Source organism: Mchenga conophoros, linkage group LG9, assembly GCF_057382185.1.
Source record: "Mchenga conophoros isolate Kocher_MC1m ecotype Shallow Benthic linkage group LG9, M_conophoros_male_GT1.1, whole genome shotgun sequence".
NCBI classification, from domain to species: Eukaryota; Metazoa; Chordata; class Actinopteri; order Cichliformes; family Cichlidae; genus Mchenga; species Mchenga conophoros.
Window position 1 is genome coordinate 23,337,162 of NC_140534.1, and position 27,172 is coordinate 23,364,333.

At 41.3% G+C, this 27,172-nt stretch overlaps 1 protein-coding gene across 3 annotated transcripts in view; it reads left to right on the forward strand.

The window, feature by feature from the left end:
• dlgap1b (discs, large (Drosophila) homolog-associated protein 1b) overlaps positions 1–27,172 on the forward strand; it is a 95,499-nt gene that overhangs the window by 56,747 nt on the left and 11,580 nt on the right. For 2 of the 3 annotated variants that reach the window (XM_085287013.1, XM_085287015.1), the window contains exons 5-7: positions 3,928–4,105; positions 4,766–4,891; positions 6,078–6,333. In XM_085287013.1, the coding sequence (XP_085143139.1) occupies positions 3,928–4,105; positions 4,766–4,891; positions 6,078–6,333 (560 nt within the window). The remainder of the gene's footprint in view (positions 1–3,927; positions 4,106–4,765; positions 4,892–6,077; positions 6,334–27,172) is intronic. The other variant, XM_085287014.1, reaches the window with a different exon arrangement.

Genomic DNA, 27,172 nt, shown 5'->3' on the forward strand with positions numbered 1-27,172 from the left:
TTATCACTTTAGTTTTTATGAAATAAATAATGAAAGGATGTAATTGCTGTTGCTGTTTTTTGATGGTGTCCTTTCTTTATACCACCACACTGTATAACAACACATGATCTGACCGTTGGAGATATCTTACGTCATACTGCACTGAAACAGTTAAAGAACTGAGGACAGTCTGATGGCGCTGCACGAGGCTGTGACTGATTAGCTGTGTAATATACAGAGATGAGAAGAACACCAGTGGGTGCTCCGTCATTGTTACTGGTTTCACACACACACACACACACACACACACACACACACACACACACACCCTTACGTAAGTGCAAGTGGCACAGCTTGGGGCCTACTAATGACTTGAATTTGGCCCCGGGAACGCCATCATCATCTGATGGAACCCGATGGAACAAACCAAACTGCAGTGCTGCACATTGGAGATAGAGAATGAGGCGGGAGCAGCTGACATCTTGTTTTCACATGGTGCTTTTAGGAGCTGGCACAAGTCTGTTACACTCCGCAATGATTTAATAATCAGCCTTGTTGTTCCATATGTTTTCGAGCTCATTCTGTGGCCATTGTGTCCTTGACTAGCTGGGAATTGCTCCTAAGAAGTTGTGAAATTTGCTAATTCTCGTCCAATTGCAACCTCCTCCTTTATTAAAACACAAGGCATGCAGATAAAGAGTGTATATGAATGGTTGGGATTATTTCTGACAGACAACAACAAGCTCAGGAGAAATTACATCCTTTCTTGTTTCGCTCAGTCACAAACTCCAAGCTTTCTTTTTGCCATAAACATTTATTTGTGGCCTAGATTTTATCATGTTTACTGTGTGTCTCTAAGACACACCCTTCCATCCCTCCAACCACCGTGTTTAGGCTCTTTATTTAGATATACTAAGAGGGGAAAGCAAGGGAAGGATGAAAGCGGAGAAGGTAAAAGCAGTTAGACTAAGAAAGCTTGTCACGCGGAGAGGCAGGGGGAACTGGTTGAGGAAAAAAAACATTTGAAGCAAAATGCAAAAAAAGACATGATGTGAAGATGAAAAACAGAAAAGAAGAATTATGTAGAATTATGAGAAAAGAACGAGAAATATGGAGGTAATCGGCAGACGACAGACAGATTCCTGATGTAATGTCTTCATTTATGTCACTTGTTTCATAGTGGAACAGCTTGCAATATGCTAAACTCCCCCCAATCCTTAACTGGTCCTGATTACTGGCTGGGTCTGCAATTTAAGTGGCCACAATAGACATCATTGGTTCTATAATCAGCCCCACAGGGAAATCAAGAGGAGATGTGGATAGAAAAATGATGTGGGTAGATTCTTCCTTGACTTGATTCCTCTGTGAATCACCCACAGCCAAAGACACAAGGTGGCTGATATGAATGAGTCACACCAGTTTCGCTTTCTTGGTTTTAGAATATGTACCGTTTCAATTCTATAATGAAGTGAACCATTGCAGTACTGTAGGCAGTGCTGCATGGGGAAGTATAGTTATAGGTACAGTGGAACATAGACAGGAGTACAAACTTTATATTTACTCTGTGTAACATTTATTGAATTGTTTTGTCACATTTTAATTAATTGAATTACACAGACTGGTCTGAAATTTTGGGAAAGAGATCAAAATTAAAGGCCTGAAAAGTCTCTTCAGAAGCAACAGAGGTTGTGTATGTTGGTGTTGAAGGTTAAATTGCCTGACTGTAACATGGGAGATTGTTTTTCTCCTGTAAACTACAGGCTATGATCTTTTAACCATTACCAAAGTTTAGACTTTTCCTTTTCCTTAAAAATATCTAAAATTAATCAAATAACCACCATAATGCTTGATTAGGAAACTGATTGATTTGAAAGTTGGAGTTCTGATAGTAGTGGCAGTATCAGGTGTTCATGTGGAGTGCATGGGTTGTTTAATTTGATAGTTATTCGAATATCTCCGATGTTGTGCCTGGAATCTGCCTGCTTTCTGGTCACGGCTCCTAATGCATCTGTTACCACTGGAAACACTTTGGACTTACACATCTGCTCCAGTTGTTTTTTTCAGTCCCTGGTACTTGTTGCTGTCTGCTGGGATTAGCACATCTATCACAACTCTGGTCTTCTGCTCCTTGGAAACCACCACTATGCTGATTTAGCAGCTACTGCTTGTCTGTACCACAGGACTTTAGCTCTGTTGTTCTCAACCACCTTTCGTGGCATCTCCCATCAGGGCTTGGGGATTCCTAGTCCATGTGTATATTTTCCTGTACACTATCCCAGCCTCTTGGTTGGGCCTGTTAGTCTATGCTGTCCCAGCTTGGCTCTTAGATCCTGCTACTATGAGTTGGATAGTCTCTTGGGTGCTTTTATACACTCTGCAACTTGGATTCTGTCAGTTTCAGTAGACTCCTGCTTCTATGGACCTGGTGCTCAAGGCTTGTGCTGTTTTTTTAACCTGGCCTTTTGTAGCTATTGGAAGGATTTCTTTATGTCAGCCAGTTCCTCTATCTGTCGATGGTACATCCCAAGGATGGACTTGGTTGTCCGTGATAGTTGCTGTTTAATTGACTCTGTCTATGAGTTCTCTGTTCGGTTCTGAGATCACCCATTACCACTATATGTTACTCCCAGGCATGATATAGTTTGTTTGAGTTTGTTTTCTCAATCAAACTCATTTAGCTTTAATAATACTTAAGATATAATAAAACATGACATTTGGCTCAAAAAACTATTTGGTGATTCAGATACACCAGATTCCTCTTTTCCTGTCATCTGGTGGAAAAAATGATTTTCCTTAAAAATACAGTGGAACTATTAGAAAACATTGATGGAAGACCTCAAAATGATCAATTGTGTTGATCAAACAAAGCAGCAGCATGACTAACTCATGAATTTTTCTGTGTCTGTGGAGTATCTTCTAGTATATTATTCTCAATATTAAAGAGCCAGGAGGACGGTCAGGCTAAATGGAGACATGTTTTAAAATTAATAACTGTCCATTCGGCACACTTATTCTTATCTCAGTAGTTTCTGTTCTTCCACTTCACCTCACCTTTCCAATCTTCCATCCAAGAATGAGTAATCTAGTTTGCTTTGCTGTGGTAACCGCGCACTATTTTAAGGCAGAAATGCATAATTAAAGCTGACCTGACATGAAGGCAGAGACTAAGAGTTGTATAAGCAAAGTACCTATATGCGGATGGTCTTATATGTGTGTGGAATAAGAGAGGCTACAAAAAGACGTGGCTCTCACCGTTAATTTGAGAATTTATATATAATCTGTGATGTATTCTTTCCTCACTTGGTTTAGTAGACCGCCATGTTCCTCAAGAATGAAGTGAGTCTGCTTTTTAGGTTTTATTTGCTGTGATTAATTCGTTCTTTAACTTGCATCCAATTGCTATTTAACCTAAACAGCAAGCACCCTTTTTTGCGGGTACGCAAATGCAAATGAAAGCAGGTGACAATTAATGAGACATCTATTCATACCTTTCATACAGGATGTGTATCAAATATATTTCTGTGTTTTTATGTCACAGTCTCTAAATTAAGTATACCTCACAGGCATACAGAAACAGACGTTCATATCTCTATATACAAGAGTTCTCATGATTAAGCGTTTTAGAAAGTGCTTACAAGGAGCTTCAAGGACAAACTATCTAAGCTACTGTGAGCGGTTCTCAACAGAACTACGCTGTTTGATTAGATAATGGTGTGTCCTGAAGCAATTGTGGATTGATCCATATCTTTCGGTTCACACACTTCCAAGTACTTGAAATTGCCTTCTCTTGCATTCTTTTCATCGCCCCCTCTTTACCTCTGCTCTTTTTCTGCCTTTATCATCCTTGGTTTTTCACCTTTTTACTAATCTCTTGCTTTTCCTGTTTTTACTTTTTTTTGTTTGTTTTTTACCCCTTCCTTTTTTCTTTCTTTCCCTCCCTTATGGCAGGATTTCCACAGAGCACTCACCCAAACTGCAGATCCGGAGTCACAGCTATCTGCGGGCGGTGAGTGAGGTTTCCATCAATAGGAGTCTGGACAGCTTGGACCCAGCAGGGCTGCTGGCTTCACCTAAATTCCGCTCCCGAAACGAGAGCTACATGAGAGCAATGAGCACCATCAGCCAGGTTGGTGGCACTCTGGCTCCCATGCCTGTTTTTTGTTAGCCTCTACGGCCCTCGTACCTCTACTGTTACATCCGATAAGGCTGTGCAGTGGGAGGAAATCCCATCGGTAGCCATTCTAAGACCTAAATTAGCAATCAGGTCACCATCCGGCAAATTATGAAAAAAATATAAAAAAAAACCCAATCTCCTAATTAGTGTGTACGTGTGCATGCTGTTTTCTGGAGCTCAGATGATATCGATATTTTCAGATTGGCTAATTAAACAGGAGGGGATGCAGACCTCCCTCAGTTCCCTCTTTTGCCATAATACGCTCTTTCTGCATCAGCATATTTTGCGAACCAAAATGACAAGCTTAAGCTGTTCTACTCATTTAACATGCAGCAATGTGATTTTTATGAATAATTCAAAGTCGGATAGGTTCCAAATAATAACGGGCATTTGAGGTGATGTGACAGTTATTGAACATACTGAAGAATTGGCCAGGAAACAAGACACACACTAGCCTGGTGGAGGTCTGTTAATGTATTGCCAGCTACAAAATAAGATGTTAGTCATTTGGGATTTTGAGCAGTGCTTGATACATTGCATTATTTGTAATGACAGGGGAACTTAGTTTATCTTTTTGCCTGGGGTAATGGGAATATGTACTCCCCTCTAAAGCCCAGGGGCAACAGTTTGCCTCACCATCTGAATGATGGACCCCTGAGACATCCCTTCAAGTCCTGGCATGGAGCAGGCCAAGAAGAGAATGTCACACTGGACCTGGCATCAACAAAAAGAATAAAGGTGCTGCTTAGGTTCTCTATTTCACTGTTTGCATCTAGTGTCAGCTGGTGTCAATAGACTGACTCAAGGTCCACAAACCTTCCTGATTCCCAACTCTACAAATGTGCACTTACACCTCTGACTCTACACTCTGCTTACCAAGTCCTGCTTCTTTCATTTGTGTCACTCCCTGTGAAGATATCCTGGGAACTATCCTATTATCTGCCCTCACATAACCCAGTCTGTCCCACACACCCATCTTGCAAGTCTGTCGCAAGTTTTCTGAGTTGTGTTTGCTTTAGAGCCTGTTTTGAAGCTGCACTAGCTAATGATGTAGGTGTAATTAGATGTCCTTGAGTCACATTTCAAATCCCAGTAGTCTTAGCTTTGACACTTCCCATTCTCACCTTTAATAACACGCGTAGTATTTCACTGTGTTGTATGGCCCTTTGAAGTTTTATCCTACAGGGATTCTTCCCCCTCTGCACCCCTTGGATAGTCTTTTATTTTTCTCCAATGTATTTCTATTTTAAGTGGGCTATATGTAAATTCCTATAAATGGCTTAAAGCTTCATAAGACGGCGTGGAGGTAAAAGCAGTGACAAAAATGAATTGCTGTACTCTGCACTGACATGGAAATTCTGTGATTTGATGTGCTAAAAAAAAGCTTGAATAGTGTATGATGCATTACCAAAAGGCACAGAGTTGTAGAACATAATTCACTGCAAGCAAATATTTCGATGGCTGGATTTCAGTCAAAAGATTTGAAAGATGTTTTGTTAAAAGTACTTTTGCGGTTTTTATTATTTCTCCTTGGCAGAGATGCATTTATACAAAACAATTTTTTTTTTTTCTCTTTTCTTTTGACCAAATGTGGTGAATCTGCCTGCCATAAATTATGGGTAACGCTGAAACCCCAATGTTATGTTGCAGCACCCAATTTGCACTTTAACTGTGTTTGTATATAAAACTCCTGCCTGGTGAAGCTTTGAGCAGTAGAGTAGTACAGTAACAACAATTCTTGCAGCACTAAAAGATGTTTCTCTGGCTTTTGCTTCTGTAACATATTGTCCATTCACCTTTCTCTTACACTGTGCTGGTACGCACCTGTGCATTGTTATTTTTCAAGGTGTTCTCTTTTTCCTCTGTGTGGATGTTTGTGTGCACATACTGTATGTATGTCTGTCTGTTTTCCCCTCCTCCACAGGTGAGCGAGGTGGAGGTGAATGGGCAGATCGAGGCGGTGTGTGAGTCAGTGTTCAGTGAGATGGAGTCACAAGCAGTGGATGCCCTAGACCTGCCCATGCCTGGGTGTTTCCGTATGCGGAGCCACAGCTACGTGCGTGCCATCGAGAAAGGCTGCTCACAGGAAGAGGAAGAGGGGAGCGTCACAGCGGGAAGCAGGAGGACCAACTCACCCCCACGCACCACCACCACTGTTAGAACCATCCAGAGCAGCACAGGTGGGTGGGAACATGTGCTTAAAGCATGCATACTCATGTGCTGATGACTGAGTGAACATACATAACCTATTATAAATTCATATGAGTTTAGAAAGTATATTTTATGGATGCACTCTGATTTCTGAAAGAATATCTTAATACTGCACTTTACTTGCTTACTTCACTGGAATGTTTATCCATAAACACGCAATACACACATGATTGATGGTCATCAAGTCAAATCTTCTCCTTTCTTTCCCTCTTCTGCAGAAACCCAGTCTTGGTTATTTCCATAAAAAAGAGCTGACTCGGTTAGCCAGCTGCAGACTAGTTTCACTTTGCAAACTCAGACCCTCTATATTATTATCCATCTGACCCAGTTTTCTTCTCTGATACAATAAGATGAATGCCGGACTGTTTTTTTTCTCGCATAAGAGCTTATTTGAGCTGTAAAGCTCACTGACTGCTGGATCTTATTTTAGCCCTCTTGTGTGCCTCATGGTCTGGAGTGCTTAGTTTTCCAGCATTACTGCATGCAGTATTGATGCTGAGTGGTGCTGGCATCCAGCACTGGGTGCTTCTATGCTTCCCGCTGCAAATCCAAACGTCATTCCCTTACACGGTGCACGTTGAGTCACCATAGCCTGACGCACATTGGTGTTCGCTTTCATTATTATTTAATTATGCCAATTAAAAGACAGCCTCTCCCCAAACCAGGTTGACAAAGGTTACAGCCAGCTAATTAAACACATTAACTGCAAATTGGAAGAATTGCAAAACTTGTTCAGTGAATTAAAAGGGCTTACTACTGACTCTGAGCAAACATTTATTTAAGGCTCTTTAAAAACTGCTCCAACTGACGTCTTTGCAGACTATCATTTCCTGCTCCAGTTAGTGAAATTAGACAAAATATGAATTTGCACCCCACTGTTTCTATCATTATATATCAAAGAAGAGGCCAAGTTAGGAATGCAATTAAAGGCAATGGAGGATTCATTTGATTGTTCTGTTGTTTGGTAGTACTTATTGATCTATAAAACGGAGAGAGTGATAAGAGGAAGACATTCAAAGCTCCCTCCTCGGAGGAAGGAAGAGATAATGAAGATCATCTATCAGGTGAAGTGTTGTAGGGACTAAAATGGGGTTTTCATCCTAGACAGCTGCTACACGTGGTACAGGAAGTCTCTATTTCTCTGGCTGTCTCACACATGGCTTGCAGGGCTCGCTCTTGATCTGTAACACAAAGGCAACACCTTTAAACATTTGTCAGGTGACTGGTGACTAAGCAGAGATTTCTTTGCTGTAGCACATATTTTAGAAGCGGTTGCCTCATAGCTGTTGACATTTTAATGAACATCCTTGTGATGCCTTAGTTGGACAGATGATGGACAGATATTTTATTTTTTGGAATTTCAAAGATGAGATAATAGCCCGGTGTATGGTACTGATGAGGCAACATAACACAACTCCTTCCAGTTGACGGCAATATTCTGTCTCGGGTTTGTGTCGTACTTTGTCGACCTCTTGTTACCCTTGACCCTAATTTCCCACCGACCTCCTGGTATCTCAAAATCAGTTGCAACTAAGATTTAAGCACACAACATGGGACATTAGAACAGTGATATATTACAAGGTGATGTGGAAAGCATTTAACTGTGATTGGTACTAAAGGTAGGGGATTGCTTCAGATTACTGTCACAACTATACTACTGTACACTTCGTCACCTCAGATTTTCACCACAAATTCATCAGTCACTGTAATTAATTATCTCAACCTCTCCTTTGTCTCCCACTGGGGCGAGACCGCGATTAAGAGTAAAAGAAGAGATGGAGACTGGAGAGAGGAGAGAGGAGGGAAAAGTCTCTATGTGTCTGCATTTTGAATGGATGACTTTTTTAATGTGATCATCTGGTTAAAGTTAGGTAGGAGTTGTTCTCCTAATGCAGTGTGTAAAGTACAGGGATGGCAGATGGTTTCGAACCACTGAAACAACACCCTCCACATCTTAACACTCCTTAAAAACCCGATAATCAGATTTTACAGAGGCTACGAAGATTTCTGTTTTTGTTCCCAACTATTGAAGGATATTATAAATTTCTTTCTAACTGCTGTTTTTGGAAATGAACTGGAAATCTCAACATTTTAGTCATTTCAGTAAATTACTGGCAAATAAGCACAGGGGGGGATATGGTGCTGTTTGGGATTAGAAACAATCAAAAGGCTAGAATGTGTTTCAGCCGTCAAAGGCAGCATGTGCGGTAGCTGTAAACATTGCCTCCTGTCCATATTAATGTAGGTAACATGTGCACATAATGGGGATTTGCTGTAAAATTATTGTAGGCTAGCATTTTACAGCACTCAGTACTCAAAGTACCCTTTACCCACGGGAAAATACAGCAAACAATATGCATTTTATAATTTCATATTCATAACAGACATTTGACATTTGCAGTCTCTCGCTCTCTCTCTCAGCTCTCACATAGTAGGCTATAAAGAACATATAACTGTCGGCACGGTGACATCCTCCTAAGCAAACATTCACAGCTTTTACAGTTTAGTTTATTTCTGTTGTTTCACGATGTGAACACACGCACATTAATACATTTCACAGGAAATCGTCTGGGAGCCCAAAGCGAGAAATGAAGACGTTGTTGTGGTGAATATTGCATGATGTTTCTGAAGGCTGGTTCAAGCACCGGTTCCAGAAAAACAGCCCGCACTTATGGTTTTCAGCTCCCACTTGTCCCCACGGCAAAAAGCCAAAATATCACACACACACGCACAGACACACAGCAGGCAAGAGACCTATCAGCTTCCGCTCATGCTTCTCTCCGGTTTGCCCACTGCACTGCTCCAGCCCATTATTATTGATGATCTTTTTAATCCCGAGGAAGGAGACCGAAGTAAAGGGTCATCCTTTGATCTCTTCTCTTTGAACGTGAAGTAGCTGTGGCTGCTGTTGCCTGCGTCCGTGCCCGCTTAAACTGGCACATACACGCACACACACGTTAACCTGCAAACTCACTAACGCAGACATACTGCTATTGCCTCGAACAGACACGTTGGCCAAGACATCAGGTCCTTTGGATCGGTTTAACAAAATCTGGAGCAGATCCTCTTTCTAAAGCTTCGGAAAATCCATAGCAATCGGTTAATGTGAGGATTTTACTGCCTTTAAGCCCTGGCTCCTTCACCCCCACGTCATCTCCAGTTAACATATTCATCACCTCCTCACCCCTGCTTTGTCTTGTCCTCCCTTGCCTTCTTGCTCAACAGCTCGAGCCGCTTCCTTTATACCAGCGAAGCTAGGTGTGTGGGAGAATCAACCTGTTGTGGCACTTCTTCAGGAAGAATAAATGACCTTGTATTAGAAATCGTATACATGCATATCTTAAGTCTGGGAATTTTGCCATAGCTTCTTATAGTTTCTCTTTCTCTCCCCCTTGTTTCCCATGCTTGCTGACCTACTGTCATTTATCCAACCTCACATTTCCCAGCGTCTATTTTTCAGAGGTGCCAAAGGATTTGGTTTAAAAAAAAAGAAAAGAAAAAGGTATTCACGCCCTAGCTTCATGTAATCAGTTATAGGACAATATTTGATTTAATGGCTGTGAATTTTTTACAGCCCCTACCAGAGGCATTGTGCTGAATAAAGCATTCCTTAAGGCATGCTTGTGTTCCATATTGCCAATGGTCTTGCAAACACTCAAGGGAAAACAACCTCTTTGTTTAGTTCTCTTATGCAGCTTCTAGCATACTTTTTCTATCTGCTTGCACTGCACAAGAGCAATTTAAAAAAATTAATACTAATAAAATACTTGTCATAAATAACTGTAGTTTAGATTGGCCGCTTTTGTTAAAAAATGTTTTAGTGTAAGTAAAAGACAAAAGAATAATTAAACATGCAAATTAATATAAAGGTTTAGTTACTAAACCTTTATATTAAGAACGGCTGAGTTGCTTTATGTGCTGCATTTAAAAAAAAAGGAAAACATAAACTGAGAAAGGATTAAGAATTTTCTCATTTGATTAGGTTTGTTCTTAATTACTTCTCTACCACTTTCTAACGACCTTTGCACACTAAATGTGGTCTTGCTGGGAGTAAGTGTAGGCTAACTTCTTGTAACCAGATCAAATATCTAATAGATTCTGCTAAGAAAACCTCTGTAAATTTGGTATTTGCACCAAAAGTCAATAGGGGATCTCATAAAAAGCACAGTATAAATGACAGGGAATCTTATTTCCTGTAAGAAAAGGTTTAATGCTTGAGGAAATATGCTTATTGGTTTTATTTTTATTTTTTTAATCTTATTAATAAGCATAGCTTAATTAAAAACATAATTTTTGCATCAGTAGTAAATATTTGTAATTTCCAAATATCTAATACCAATGGGTATGAGGGATTTCTGGGAGATTAGAATATAATAACATCTGCGCTCTTACTGTAGTGGCAGTTAATCACAGTAGGAGTTAGTGGAAAGGTGTCACCAGAGGCAATGACAGAAACCTTGTTGGTTTTGGTATTTCCTATTAGTTACAGACAGCAGCATTTTCCCACATTTGGTTTTCTATGTTTAAAAACACTCAACATACTGGTCTGAGTGTGGAACACTAAACTTACTGCGATGTTTTCGGGCTTTGCTCTGTTGAAATCACTAGCCCTGCATGTGTATTCCAAACTCTGCCTTACAGTAGAGAACTGCAGGCTGAGATAAATCCTGTACAACACTGCCCCCAGGGGCTCAGTGAAACACAGCACCACACCTCTGCTCTTTCTTCCTTCAGAAGCTCCGTGAGTGGGCGGATGAAAAACTACAAGACAGCTTGACCCAATTAAAAACAATCACTGGCTTTTTTCCAGGAGCTCTGTTCTGGGAGAGCTTGTGCGAATAAATATCTCTAGATGTGCTAAATATATATGGCTGGGATACAGACCGCTGAAGTCTGGCCGAATCAAGATCAAGCCAAGCATTGGGCCAGAGTTCCCCTCACACCTCCACCAGCCCACGCAAATATCCCAGAGCAAGGCAGAATTTTGTGTGTCATATGTCAGGGTGACTCATATGCTATAAAAGGGAAGAAAAATGCCACTTTAGGCTCTCTCTCTGTGTCCTCCTATGTTTTGCTTTTTCTCTCTCTCAAGGTGCGTTTAAGGAGGAGTACAGGTGAAAGGCCTTTGTGGCAGCATTAAGTTTGACAGATCCATCAGTCGCATGAATAATGACCACAGAGTAGGTTTTCTCAGCTTCAGGCTGCGGTAGTCAGTTACTGTAGATTTGGCCATCTGCTTGCCGGTTGTGTCCGTTGATGAGTGATGAGATCAGAGCAAGGTCAGGACTGAAAATGTAGGGCAATCAACTTATTTTTTATTGTGTCGTTGCCATGTATTCTGACTGGTGGCCAATTCTGCAAGTTCATTTTCAATATAAAATGAAAGGGATTAGATACAGACAGATGTTGGGGAGAAAAAAAGATTGTATTTTATATAATCTGCATACAAGAAGATTAAAACTTCAACAATCCCACAACCCCCATAGGAACTGTGTGCAATAACAAAGGCTAACCCTCCAATAAAATTGCTGCCACTTGGGTTTAGGAACAGCTTAGTGCAAAGGGACACTTTCTTATTATTAAACCACAAGGTGGCAGTCATCACACTGAGTTTATGAATCACATCCTCTGTTTGGCTATTTTTGTGCTTTCAAGTTTTCACATTAAAGGAACTCCAGTTGTATATGTAGGGATGTCAGTGGTGTTGCTTTCAAATTTGGTTGTCAAAAGAAGTTCTCAACTTTTGGCACACCATCTCACCTGAGGATAGCTAGAATGGGAAGACTTCTAATTGGCTTCCAGTAGGAGCATGACTATATTGTCTGGCTATTGTACATATTCTAAGTATTTCCACATTTTAAGGGATCTCCTGTGGTTTAGGGATTAAATCTCCAAACATATGACTATTTTAAAAAGAAGAAAAAAGGGAAGTGTAACTGGATAAAAGATAACTGTTTTAAAAAATGCAACAGTTGTTTTCTGAAGGCCTTTCAATGTTTTTATTTGGACATGGGCTGATTTTTCACTCATTTTTGGTTTATTCCTCGTACCTGACCATTTTCAGAGGAATGCTTTATGTGTGTTTGTATGCTATGCCCTTAACACTGAACTATGAACCATTTAAGCATAAAATAGGCAACTAACTCAAGGGCTGAATCAGTGCTGTGTGTGCACATAACAGACAACCCATTTTAAACTGTATATCTAGGACGTTTGTTACTAGTAGCCCGTCACAGTAACACAGTTTGACAGATTTAAAATAGTTTGGGGTTGGTTTTTTTTTTGCTTTTTTAAGGGGTAGGGTGAGCTATTAGTCAGACGCGTGGCATATCTTGGCATGGTATGCAGTGCGTCCTTAGAAATTTTGAGGGAAGTGGAGAAGTGGAGAACAAAAGAAGAATAGGCAGGTCTAAAAACGAATTAGAAACCCAGTGGTGGGGGCAGGATGCATCAAAAATGTGACAGAGGACCTGACAGATGCATCTGGCCCTTCAGTTTATGCAGCTACTGTCTCAAAAGCGTCTGATTGGCAATGGCTTAATTTTTCAGCATGGCAGTGATCCAAACACAGTGCCAAGGCAGTAAAAGCATACCTGAATAGAAAAACAGACAATGAGACGCTATCAGTCACAGGGACATCGACATTACTGAAGTAGTGTGGGGTTTGAATGTCCTTCAAGAAGCCTGGAGAACTATTCCTGAAAACTACTTAAAGAGATGAGAAGAAAGCTTGCCTAAGAGAGTTCAGACTGTGTTGAAGAACAAAAGTGGTCACACCAAACATTGACTTTAAAGCAAATTGGAATTGTACAAACTCTTTTTTGCCTCATGTTGTACTTTCTTTAAGTTAGTAAAACTATATCCAGTTTTCCTAGCAAAATATAAAAAGATGAGTGGCTCGATACTTTATGCACAGTTGTCGTACAGATAAGTTATGCGACATATGTACAAGTTAAAAATGAAGCAACAGTGGTGCCAATTTAGGATTTAAAACGCGATACGTATTTGAATATCTCAGTAAATCCCTGAGCAACAGGGACATTTATGAAGAGAGAGGGGGGATTTTTATTAGCGTACAGTTTTCACTGTGACCGTACGCGGGACTGTCCCACCCTTGAATGACTTATTAAGTTTGCTTGCACGGGGCGGAGGGGGCGAAATCAAGGCGCGTCTACATCCTGACAGAAGATCCAATATCGTCAGAGTGAAAGAGGAAAACCGGGAGAGAAGATTAATCTCAGCACAGTTCTGCCGAGTGACCCTTCACATGCCGTTACTTCAGTGTTTGTACAGCGCGCTGGTGGCCATGTGTGACTACTGGATACACCTTTGTGAGTACAAACTGTTGTTGTGTTTGCCTGTGGTTTGAGAGCGAGGTGAGACCGAAGGCGAGCTGCTGCAAGAAGCGGGGAAGATGAGCGATGGCACCTTCAAAATAAAAGCATGTGCAGCGAAATGTGAACCCGTAACGCGCTGAAATTGTGTTAGACTATTTGAATAATTCGGGTAAAGATATTTAAAGGGTCGAAGTGGTGTCCACAGTAGAAATAATGCACGTAAAACCTACCGGTCACATACAGGAAGTTATACTTTTTCATTTTAAAGTGCGTCAGTGGCGTTTTACTGTGAAGGTCCAGAGCGGAAATTTTATTGTGACACTCTTTACACTGAGATCATCCGTGCCCATCCCGTTCTTTCTGCTTATTCATGCTTCTAATGAAATGACTTAAAAAACAAACAAACAATAAAATATAACGATGACCAAAGTGCTTCATTTAATGTTAATGGAGAATAAAATTAAGTGATGCAATTTTAATAATAATTTTAAGAAAGTACATTCTTACCTTCCGTGGTATTTTTAAACCTTATAAAATCAACTGAAATCTAAAAGTTTTAACAGTTTCTGCTGAGTCATCTGTGTAAAATGCTGTTAAATTAACTTTCAGGCCCTCTGCAGCTACTTTCCCTCCAAACTGAACTCCATTTGAACATCTCCCCTGTGAGATTAGCCACGAGTTACATGCCTTCAGCCTCCGCTCATAAAAGCCCAGAAATGTTGATCGTGTTCCAGCTCCTGGTTTATTTTGGTATATGTCTGATTGGGCTGGGTGGGGGGCTGGGAACAGGTGTGGCCTGAATGGCGCAGAGTAAGCCCTGGCACAGCATCACAACACAGTCATCTGCAAGGTCTAGTTATTTAGGTCAGACCAGGGGCGATTCTAAGTTCACATTTTTAGGGGGGGCTCAACTCCCGATCTTAATGAGATGCATGCAGTGCTTTGTAGTTAATATTAATGGAATATGCTGTTTGCAAATGTAATCAGCCCTTTTCACATTTGCAAACCTCAATTCAATTGGATACACATTAAAATGTATCCCTCAAAGGCAACCTAATTAGTTATGACCTATTGTAGTGTCTTTCAGTAAATCAGAGTGAAAATCAGAAATTTCAATATAATGCACTGGTTTTAGGGTGGAGCCTTTAGCTATAAAACTCAAGGCAAAGTCCCAGTCGATAAAGAAGTTTAATAAGTGTTTGTTGTAGAAACATGCACAACATTATATCTCGATCACATAGAGGCAGTTCACCAAATCATCAAGCACTTAAAGTAGCATTATTCAGTACAGACATAGGAAAATCAACCTGCCACTCCACAGACATGTACACGAAGCAAACTGGTAATAGAGTTGTTTTATATTAAAGTTCATGAATTCATACAAAGCCTCCCTTTATTATGCAGTCTCAGCACAGAGTGTCATGTACCCCTATTTCATAAGTGGAGAATAGATTTGTAGTCCATCACATCAGTGTAGTGGCATTCTTTTAACTTGTTGTCACCTGGATCTGGAGCTGTGCTGTAAACAAACACAGAAGCCTAATTCTACCAGAACAGGAACAAACATTTTTAACACCAGCTCCTGGGCTAGGACACCGCAATGTCACTGCATCATCACAACAGCTTGAACTTTGGCTATATTTCAGTTAAAGCGTGTTTTGAATCTGCATCACTGATTTGTGGCATGAGATTATCTCTGCATCCTTTTTCTGACGCAGCAACAAAAGTTATTATTAGGCTATTAATGACAAACCTGCATCAGAAGCAGCAAAACCTCTGTGTGAGCACACTGTAATATCATGATATCAACAACACTGGACATAAAGTCTGTTTGCACTCAGTTTTTAATAGACATGTTAGGAAAATATAATAAATGAAGATAATCCCAGAAAATAACACTAAAATACGCTGTTATTACTTCTATTAATATAGTTATTTTTAGGGGTGCTCAGGAGTTCATGACAGACTTCTGTGCGTGCAAGTGAGCATCCAGAGGGCATAGGAGAACCATGCTGAGCCCCACAGTGAGGAATATCACTGGTGCTACTTACCAGTCCAAGGCCTCGGAGGATAGATGGAGGGCTGCTAAGTCCCCACTGCTTGACAGATGAGCAGTCTGTGGCCCCATGTTTCTTTCCAACCATCTGTGTTTGAGTGAGTCATGCACAGGGTTGCCAGCTATGCTGCCTGCCTGCTCACCTACCATCTTTCACCGTTCTATTTTCAGATGGGGCTCAGTGTCCCTCCTGAGCACAACATGCTCTGGACACATGCACATGTACATTACACACATGGCTCCAGTGATTCAACTAGGCCATGGTCATGTGAGATTATGTTGCTATCATGTAAGTGAAAGAGGGCATCCTGAATATAAGCTAATGAGAATTCTCCTGCTGACATATTATAATCAATAAAGGCCTTCATCACAGGAACACCAGATTATCAGGTCATAAATAACTCAAGAGTTAGTAAAGGCTAATATTTATTTATATATTAAGCTTGGATGTGACAGTTATTCTGCCACTTTAGTTTTAATCAACACCTCTGCTACACTCTTCTTGATTTTATTTCTTATCTCAAATATTGCTTTTTTCTCTCATTCTGTACGGTTTGTGCAAACTTTACCCAAAGGGATCATTTCTATCCATCAGTTTTATTCAGTCAATTGTTCCAAGTCTTCAGCAGTAACTCAAAATTTGCCCAGAAAACTATTTTCTCTTGGGAAATGTTTCACCACTATAAGTTTTTAAATGGCAGTTCTTCAAATGTTTTGCCATTCAAACTGATGCAGTGTGATACAAGTTTATTGTTCCCATAAATTAAGTGAACTTTAAACAGCAGAGTTACAGGATAATGCTTCTCTTCCACATTTTCTTGTTTTTATCAGCTCCTCTACAGCTCACTGTAATACCATGTGTTTTATGCTGGATATCTCTTGGAGAATAGGCACAATACTTTATTGCTTCAAGCTGTATGTTCAAAGCTGCTGCTGCAGATTTGTTGGTTGCACATCCATGATGGGAATCTCCCATTAAAGATTAAGATGAGCTTCGAGGTTTGACGTGTTGTGTGTTTAGAGATGCTCTTCTGCATTCCTTGGTTGTTTGAGTTATTGTTACCTTCCTATCAGCTTGAAGCAGTCTGTCCATTCTCCTCTGACATAAACAAGACCACTCTGTAAATCGTCTGGCACCAGCAACCATGCCACAATCTAAATCCCTTAAATTACCTTTCTGTCCCATTCTGACTCTCAGTTTGAACTTAAGCAGTTTTTGTTGAGCATGTCTACAAGCCTGAGTTGCTGCTATGTGATTCGCTGATTAGAAATTTTTGTTAATGAACAGTTGAACAGGTGTACCTAACAAAGTGGCCAGTGAGTCTCTTGTTCTATTTTATGAGTTTGGGAGAGTTAGGAGTGGTTTAGTGTATTGGATACAAAGCTGCCTCAGGTGTGTGCATCTGTGTGACTAACAGATTCAGTCACGCTTTCTTTTTTTCTCTCTATCTCCTTTTTTACCTTTCAATTCAGTCCTCAGAGAAGCTATTATTAGTCCACACTGAGTTTGGGTTAGAGACTTAATGAGGGGTTGCATGATGAATGTGTACACTCAAGGAAAATTAAAAAGTAGAAGCTATGACCTCACTAAATATTTACTGAGTCATTCACCTGCAGCATTTGTTTAGTAGAGCAACTGACATGTCTTTGGATGCGATGTGCCAGAATTAACCTTCACTTTTAGGTGTTCTTGCTGAGGTTTTCTTAACTCGCTTTCAACTTTTCCCCTTTCATCAGCCTGCTGATTCCTCAGCACTGTGGTTAAAGTTAATTCCAGATTTCTGGTAATCCACTCGAAGAGCTGAAATGAGACTAAAGAACAAAGATAAAGAGGTCAGGTGAAAATGTTGTTAATTAAAACAGCTAAGCACTAAGCCATGAAGCTCTATTGGAGCTCTGCAGAGCTGCATGTTTTCACCCATGTTTTATCATTTAAAAAAAATCTCCAATTATTTGGAAAAAGTTGAAAATGCTGCACAAGATAATTTTTACTCTGGTATCTGCTATTTACAACTCTTTGCGTTACAGAAGATGTTTATACCTCTCTGATTTATGATGCAGTATTTAATAATGAATGTGTATTAGTTAGTGAAGCAGGCTTTTTGGTGCCTTTTTGAACATCAGCATTCAAAACTATGTTTTTTTCTTATTACTCACATTATTCCAGTTTCAAATAAACAGGAAAAAAACTGCAACTCATCTTCTGTATCTTTGAACTGGAACATTAAACAAGTAAAGTCAAAGTCTTGCACACCATCTACTTTCAAGATTTAGTAAAATTATGTCTCGCAAATGGCAAATTTTTAAAAACTGTGAACTTTCTACCATGACTTAGCTTTTTATAGAAATAAACAAAATATATGAGCACATGGCAAGATATTTTGCATAAAACAGGCTAATACGTTTATGCTAATTATTTTAATGTAATTTCTCTGAAATGTAATTTATATATGAAGCTGATATGTAGATGATATTAAATAAAAATTGATTTTTGTTTATTTTTATCTTACTTGTAAACAGAAAAACAACACAGGGCAGTGTTTCTAATGAAATGATCATTCTTTCAGTCCTAGCTGGTCACCACTAGAGGGAGCTGAATTCCTACTCATAGAATAATTCCTTTTGGTGTTTTACCACAACAGTAGGTTGTGTATGTGAGGCAAGTCATAAGTTCTCCTCTCAGATTACTATCAGATATTATTTTTGGTGGAGTTTCTGCCTCATCAATGCTACCGGTGTGTTTTTCTGTGTGTGTAACATACACAGGGACTGGGAGAGAGGAATTAGTCATCAATAAGAGTTGCTGTACCCCTGAGTGATGACTGACATTCATGCTATCCTTGATGTATATATGCCTCCAAGACACTGACATCAAACAGTGTTTGCTGAGGACGCTGTACAGGAATGCACCTTTGAGCTCCATCAATCCTCCGAACCATTCCTGTTCCTCGGTAACGCACAAACACATATAGTATTCTCTGAATCCTGCTCTGGCTGTTAATTATAGGGATAGATAAAGCCCTGTGTTAGCAACCTACGCCTCTGTATGTGAACTACACCTGTGTGTCAGTGGATCAAAGGTGCCATCCTCTCCTCTAAGGTGGAATTATTATTCAAAGAGGGATGTAAATTAAACAGTACTCTGGTGTCATCTGTCTCTGATTCTCTCTTCTGCACTCTCTCTCTTTCTCTCTCACACACGCACACACACACACACCTGCATAATGCTGTCATTCTACTTGCTTTGATGGTTCGAGTAGGTGTGTTTGACAGGAAACAAGGGCTGGGTCAAGGCATGTAGTGACACACTAGCACAGGCGCAGCACACATGTGGAATAAAAAGGAGAAAGACGCCATTCTCAGTTGCGGTTGGCAGCTGTAACTCGATGGGTTTTTTTTTGAGCATCGGGGTGTGTGTACGCATGCGACGGTGTCAAAGTGTTTGTGTGTGGCTTCTCCATTTGCAGCTGCAGGATCAAGCCCAAACTGGGAGCTCAATGTGGGTAAACTGTGATTTGGCTATCTCTCTTCCTGGAGAAGATAAATCCTAGCCATGCTGGTGTGTCAGCCGCTCAGTAATTACTTCATCCTGTCACGACTGTCTGAGAATGCAAGCCAGTGGGAACTTGCACTGTCGCTCTTTCACTGACTTGAGTGGAAAACACTGAGCATCTCTTTCACAGTGACAGCTTAAGAGTGTTAGTCACAAGATAAATAAATCCAGAGGAATTAAATTTAGTTCAAAAGTTTTACATCTGTGGATCTGCTTTTCTAGCTTTTCCAGCTCTGTTTTAAATGCATCATCGATGTGCTGGACCGTATACCTTCCTTCCTAATTTTTTATCCATCAGATGTCTAAAAGAAAATTCAATTTGAAGGAAATCCGGCTCTTGTGATCCTGATGTAGCAAAGTAAAGACATGCAATATGAAATCTTTCACTAGATGTCATCATAGTTTCACCTGCTTTGAAGTGTTTTGCCAGTTCAATTTGGCAATCTGGACCAACTTATAAGTGTTGTCCCATATAATGCACAACCTAAGGTCTGATGCAATGTGATCGTAAGTAACCTTTGATTAAAAGTTGGATCTGCAGGCCCTTTGCTATAACATAGCATCAATCAGGTTTAATTATTATGTGTTTCCATGACCTGAATCATCAGTGATTTCCTGCCTCGACATGCTCTGGAGCAGAATAAAAGTGAATAGGATAAATCTGCAGGACTTAAAGCTTTTTAGGTGGCTGCTGGGTGTCTATATTTACTTACGACTTAATTGGTCCCTGCTTGTTACGGCTTGGAATGCTTTGATTATAGCCGTTTAAGGAGGAAGAGTGGTGCTTTTGACACAGGAAACACAAGCAAAGAGAATGTCATTCATTCCTCTCGTCCTGCCATTGGTTTGGAACAAAGTTAAGCGAGCGGGGGAAAATGAGAAAAGGGCGCGGGGAGGAGTTGACAGGGCTACTGCAAACACAAAGAATGGCTGCGGCAATGCACCCCTGCTGTCTCCACTCTGCAGAAAGTGCACATACAACAGTTTCCTGTTAATGTGAGGAATTCACTATTTTACTTTGAGGATTACTTAAAAAGAGTAAACCGCTCATTTGTTGTGTTAGATCAGGTGGATAGGGGCTCCACTGTCAGGTAGGGACTATCCCACTCCCCATTTTTGCTCTTCCTGTCTGTGTTTTGGCATCAGGGGCAAAGGAAAAGCAAAGCCCTGAAAGGATTTCCTTAGTGTTGACTATGGATGATCCTCGTGGCTCCTGAATGCTAAAGCTGGGCAGGGCAGGGCCTGCAAACTTAAACCCCTCAGGGAATGAAAACATAAGAGGGAGTGGGATATATAGTTAAATCTCTTCCAAAGGAGATGGGAGTTTTTTTGAAGAGCAGAAAAACATGTTGTTGTTTTTTTGCCATATTATCTTTACAGAATGTTGAAAGGTTTTACTTTATTTGACAGCAAAATTATGTGGTTGAGAGTTCTTGTTGCTTTCACTGTTCTGGAGAGGGGAGAGAATATGTTGGAGTAAGTCAGAGGAAGAGTGCATGGCTGTAAGTGGGTGGTTTGGGCTGTGCAGTGTGGGAGGCCAGGCCCCAGTGCAAATTAAAGACTTCTCTGTGAAAGTCCCAGACTCAGCTACAGTAATGTGTGCGTGTGTGTGTATGCCTTAGTAACTGAGCCTGTGTGCAAGCGGCCGGCGGGGAAGACACCCAGCCCTCCTTTTTTTTTTCTTTTTTTTTTTACCAGTCATTAAAAATAAGCCGCAACTCACCGCTGGTGCATACTGAAGGGACAGCAAGCGGGAGAGAAAGAATGCATCTCCTCTTTCTCCTCCCTTTCTTAAAGCTTTGCTGCTTCACTAACCAAGTAAAACAGAGAGGAAAGAGGAGGGGGGAGGCTGTGTCGAAGGGGACTGATTTGACTCAGATTTTTGAGACACATGCTCAGGACCCTCCCCCTTGTATAAAAAAAAAAAAAAAGTAGCAGGAGTTTTTTTTCCAGGAGGGAAGAGAGAGAAAGAGATGAATGGGAAAAGGAATGCAGGAGACAAACGGGTGCTCTCAGCAGGAGAGTGGGAATGCTGGAGAGACCATTGTTCCTCCCCCATAAGATTCAGCAGGGAGTGCATGTAAACACACAGGAAGAAGGGAGAGAGGGGTGTGAAAAGTCACACCTGAGAGAGACACCCAGAGCTCTGTATCATCTTCATAGGTTTTCATATTTGTCCTGATTCATGCTCGTTGCATTCACATTCCTTTTGGGCACACACGGATGCCTATAGCGGCAATCTCATCTTTCGTTCTGCCCCCCCGACCCCGTCAACAGGATGTATAGGGTCAGAAGGTCAGGAATGAAAACCACAAAAGACTGCACTAGTGTTGCCTGGTTCTTGTTCCAAATCCCCCCTTTAGCCTCTCTTGTACCTCCTGCCTTCCTTTTTCCTTCGTTTTCCCCTTCCTCTCTCTTAACTTTCCATCTACCCCCACCAGTTTCTCCTCTCATATAGGAGAAACAGAAGGCCAAACGTTTGGTTTTTTTGGGCCCAGATGGCTTTAGTGTGCCTCTGGCAGTGGATTAGGCCGCCAGTGTCTCCTTTCCCCTCCATGTGCAAGTGGTCAGGACAAAGAACGTCAAAGAGGGGGAAAGGGGGAAGGAATGCGAGGAGAAAAACCCCAGTGCTGTGAAACAACACCCGACACTGATGTTTCATGGCATTCCTGGAAGAGTAAACTCAAACGCTTGTAAAAACAGCAAGCCAGCTTTCCTTTTACTTTTTGTGCCCGGTCATTTTATGAATCAAGTTTTGACTTTCTTTTTTTTTTTTTTTTTTTTTGGGGGGGGACTTTTAGTGTAACTCCACAGGAAGCTTGTAGCATGCCTTTTCTTGTTGGAGGAAAGAAGAAGTGAACTTTTGACCACATTCTGCTGCATTTATATGTAAATAACAACTGCAGCAAGCAGTGATCCTTCATGTAATGACATGACATCGGTATTGTGTTTCAGGCCCCGAAGCTGATGCCTCTGTGCACGCAAGCGTGCGTGCGTGCATGTGTGTTTGCGTATCAGCCTCTTGTGTTTTTGTCGCCTTTGTGTTTGCTGTTTATGCCCAGTGAGCATTATTCCCAAGGCTTGTGGTTCTATTTTTCTGTGCTTGGCTGTAATTCCACAGGCTTTCAGTTCTAGAGGACAGTCATGTTTTATCTGAACTGTATTCAGCACTTGGAGACAGTGTGGTGGCAACACTGGTGTGTTGCGTGTATTTTTAGTTTAAAAGCCACTGGCCTAAGTGGCTTGTGTTATCCACTTAGCAAGACAAAAAGACCACATCAAGGCTTCTCTCTTCTTCTTTAAAAAGAATTGAACAAGTGTCATATTCTGAGACACTGCTCAATCGCAAATATAACTTCACGTAATGACTTATCTGATTTCCCCCTCAGCTACATGATTCTGTTTTTCGGTATGCTAGACTTGTTACAGTTGCCCATGCTGTCATTGCCAGCACATCTGATGTGTCACCGCGCACACTGAGCTAGTCTGCTCTTAAAGTATCAGTCACTCTGTGAGCAATGCTGTGGGAAATGAGTGCAGTGAAAGCATGCGTGAGATGTGTGGGTGTGCTAGTTTTAGTGTTTGAGCTAATACTCAGGTTTATGGCCCACAAAGCTGCTGGAATGTACAGTAAGTGAAGTAAACGGCATGGCACACTTTGTCCCATCTCACTTCCCTTTCTGTTATTTTATCTTTATCTCTCTCTCACGCTTTTCTAATTCTCCCCCTTATGTTGAGTGACTATATGCTTGCTTTCAGCCCCTGCAGGCAGGTCTTTTGGACAGAAAGAAAAGGCTGATGTATTTCTTCGTGTGTCTGTTGGCTCGTCAGGCCGAGGAGAAGGGGAGAACAAAAAATATGGCCTGGAGCCATCACAGGGCAGGTCTAACAAGAAAGCCCCTTGATTTAAAACAACAAAAATGTGGGCTTGTCTGAAGAAGACAAGCCCACATGCTTCACGACTGTACAGGGAGGAACTTTGAGAGTATATATTTATGTGAAATCCTGGTTGATTATACCTGTCAGTGCAACAAGTGTCATCTAGCATGCATTTACAGTGTTGATGTTGGCAATTACACTATTGTTAGAGTAATTGTTAGTCATTTGATGATTTTTATATACATGTATAAAACAATCAGCTGCGTAGTTCAAGAGTGATGTGATCCTAAAACATTAGATCTACACCTAAAATGAAAAGCTTAATGTGAACTTTCAGTTTTTTATTGTTTTTCCCCTTTAGTTTTTAACGTCTCAGTCCACATTGTATCTGTCCACACCTGTCACTGATTGACAGGGCGAGGAGAGCATCAAGCCATAAAAGAGGAATCCAGGTAACCAGGCTTTCTATTTGAACTTGGAACACAGGAAAGTAGGTTAAGTGAAATAAATCTATTGCCTAACAGGGAGCAGCTGCCTGCCAGATTTAGCGGTGGCTGACAGTTGTAAACAAACTCTTATCTAGTGATTCAGGAGACACAAGCCTGCCAGGGCAGTTACCCACTGTTGTCACGGGTTGCTGTCAGTAGGGGCACGCTGAGAACACAACTTTGTTGATAGCACTGCTGGTGTGAGGACACTAGAGGCATATTTGACACATGTTTCATACTGATATGCATCCTTATGATAACGTAAAAAAATACATTTAAATCAGCAGTTTCAGGATGTTTACAACTTTGGCACCATTTGCACTAAAGACTACCACCCCCAAAAGCACTCACACATGCTAAATATACTCCTTTAAAGGGCAGTGCAGACCGCCACCTTCCCCTCCTTCTCACATATATGCATAGGCACACACAGTGAGCTATTGTTACTGAGTGCTCAGGCATCTGGAGAGCAGAAACCCTTTCTGCTGCCCTTTGACCTCTGGTGGCTGGGAGCTGCAGACTGACTTCGAAGTCTCATAGAAACTTTTAGGTGACTCACAGGCCTGTCAGAAACGTTCATGTTTCATTGTATATCATGTGCCGTGTTTGTTGTGTCTGTAATACTAACTTAACAGTGATAAGTAACAAACAGCTAATCTGCTATCTTAAGTTTTGTTTTTAGTATGTAGAAAATGTTAAAGGACAAGGCTTCTCGTAATCTCTTTCAGTTTCTTTCAGTTTAAAGTAGCCATCTAGAGGCAGTGTTGAGTCAGGATTGGTATTAGTGCTGCACTGTTGTTCAGAACAGCAGTGAAACGTCATACGGTCTGAACCTTTCAAGTGCTTGTCATCCAATAACACTGTCCCTGAAACACAATGACAAGCCTTTTTGAAAACAGTCCAAGAAAAACTGGTTGGTAGACTTTAGCATTCAGCTGTACAAAGGCAGCTCTTCAAGGCAAAAAACCCCCCAAAAAAAACAAAACGCTCTGGGATATTTATTTACAGCGCAGGAGCGCTCAGCTGCCGTGCCTCTGCTGATATTCTGCTTTTTGTTTCACTTTTTCACTTCAGCTTTTAAGTTTTCCTGTTGACTGGTGTAACCTGTCAGAGTAAACAAATGACCAGTGGAAGCTCTTTCTCTGCTTGCTGGTGGTAAAATACCAGGCCTCCCAGCAAACTTTATGTTGCTATGTGATGCCATGGTGACGCTATCACAAAGGACTCCAGCTGGGCCTCTGTGTGAGTGAGTGTGCTTGATGGGGAGTGAGACGGACAAATGGACAAAGTGAGCAGAAGGAGTCGGGCAGTAACTCTGTGATTTACCCCAGTCCCTCCTCCTCCGTCTTGTTCGACTCTTCTTCTGTGTTCGCTCTTCTCTCCCCTCTGGCAGACCCTGATCCCAAACATAGTGCAGCTGGACGCAGCTGTCAATATTCCCCCATACCGACCGCCCCTCATCCCAGTCTTTGTATTTCTTTGGATGGTGGTGGATTTGCCCTTGGCCCCCGCACGGGGGAGCTCATTCCTGTTAGCTAGCCTCTTAAACCAAACCGTCTGCTCTTTGAAGTGGCCTATCCCACAGATATACAGATTGGAGATTACAAGGCAGCTGCCTGCCTTCAATCTGTCTAGTAACATGAACACGGTGATTAAATAAAGGAAACAGCATACACCTATGCAGGCACACAAATGGGGCGCAGTCAAAAAAAAGAAAAGGGAAAAAAAGAGGTGGCTAGCGAGTCTGTTTTTGTTCCTAAGGCCGGAGAAATGAATGGAGACTTGCTTTGTCTCAGGGGAGGGAAGAGGGCTTTCTTTGATATTATCAAGCCCACGGGTGGGGAGAGTGCCCTGCCAAGAAGAACTGCTATTCACACCAACTTGTCTGCATGGGACTTTTGAAGCGTTTGTCAAAAGAGGATTTGGCAGAGAGCCACTAAAGTTTTGTCATTCACAAACTCCTCTCCTCTTGGAGATGACAATGCTTGCAGCAGGCTGCACCTACCTCTCAGTGGGAAGAGAGATAAAATTCCACATTCTTCTTTCCATTAAGCGAGGAAGTTAGTCCTGTTTTGTTTTTGTTTTTTTGCACACAAGAGAATATGAACTTTCTTTACTCTTTGATCAAGGCTGCACTGACCTGATATTATAAAGTGACAGACAAACCTCTCTGTGTGCTCGTCACTGTTTATCTGTGGTTAGTAAAGAGAGGTTTTCACATTCCTTTCTAAGGGTTTGATGGAGTCATGCATCACATTCCTGCTTTACTCTGTCCTTGAATGCTTGCGAGTGTGGGAGGTCCAGGGCAGTATAGCTGTCTAATGCTTTCATGGCTGTAAGGCGGTCAAGCTATTTTCTTATCAGCTATGTGGAAACTGGAAACTTGGTCTCAGTCTAATCTGGGAAGTTGTTTTGGTCAGATGTTTTCCACTAATTTTTCTGTACATACAGGCTAAAGTTAAAGGATTCACTTGTTTAATTTCATTATAGTTGAAAGATTTTTCAACATAAAACTAAAATCCTTTATTTTGTTAAATGCTTGACTTCACATCCTTTCACGAGTTTGCATACGAGTCACTGGTACAGGCTGGTACGCTGCTGACAACAGTTCCTGATGGATAGAGAGCAAATCATTGGCAGGAAGTGTGCGGTCTGCCTTGATGTGGAGAAGCTGAAATGTTAAGCAGGGTTGTGTCAATGTTATTTGTGTGCCTCTCCAGGCCTGTGTGCGCGTACTTGTGCGTGGGCATGTTCAGACTCCCGAGTGTTTACTTAACCTGTCTTGGCATTTGAAACCCCTGTCATTCTCCACTGTGTCTGGCTCTCACAGTGACAGCTAGGGTGGGATACAGCGCGTCGTCTCCAGTTTCATGCAGTCTTTTTCTTCTTTTTTTTTCCTTTGAGCAGATAAAAACCCTTTTTAACCCTTCCGTAGGCTTGAGAGGAGTTCACACACATATACAGTCATCCAACATGTGCACATACACACACGTGTGACTTTTAGATGACTTCAGGGAATAGAAACTGAAAGATGATGCATGCTCTCTTTTGAAACCCCATGGTTGATAGGGGCAGGACCTCGCCCTCTTTCTGTGTGTGAGTGCATGCGTGTGTGTGATGTACATCTTTTTGTTCTTATGGGTTTGTACTGTGTGACCTTTCTGAAGATTAGACCTGGATGTCGATCATTTTCCCTAGAAAACTGTTAGAACGAGACGACAGTGCAAATATGGCACACTTAGATAAGTTTGTTGGTTTTGGCAGTAATTCCCACACATACACTATCTGTAAAGAATTACATATGGTATTTAGCTTCAGAAGGAAATACAGTAAATCATCCTTTTTTCCCTTTATTGTGGTTTGTTTTGCCATCATCAAAGACACTCACAAGCTGTGATCTCCACTCAGTGCAGCACTCATCTTATCTGAATACTTTCCAGCTTGTCAAGAGGCTCAAATCTTCAATAGGAGGAGGAGGAGGAGGACGGGTACAAA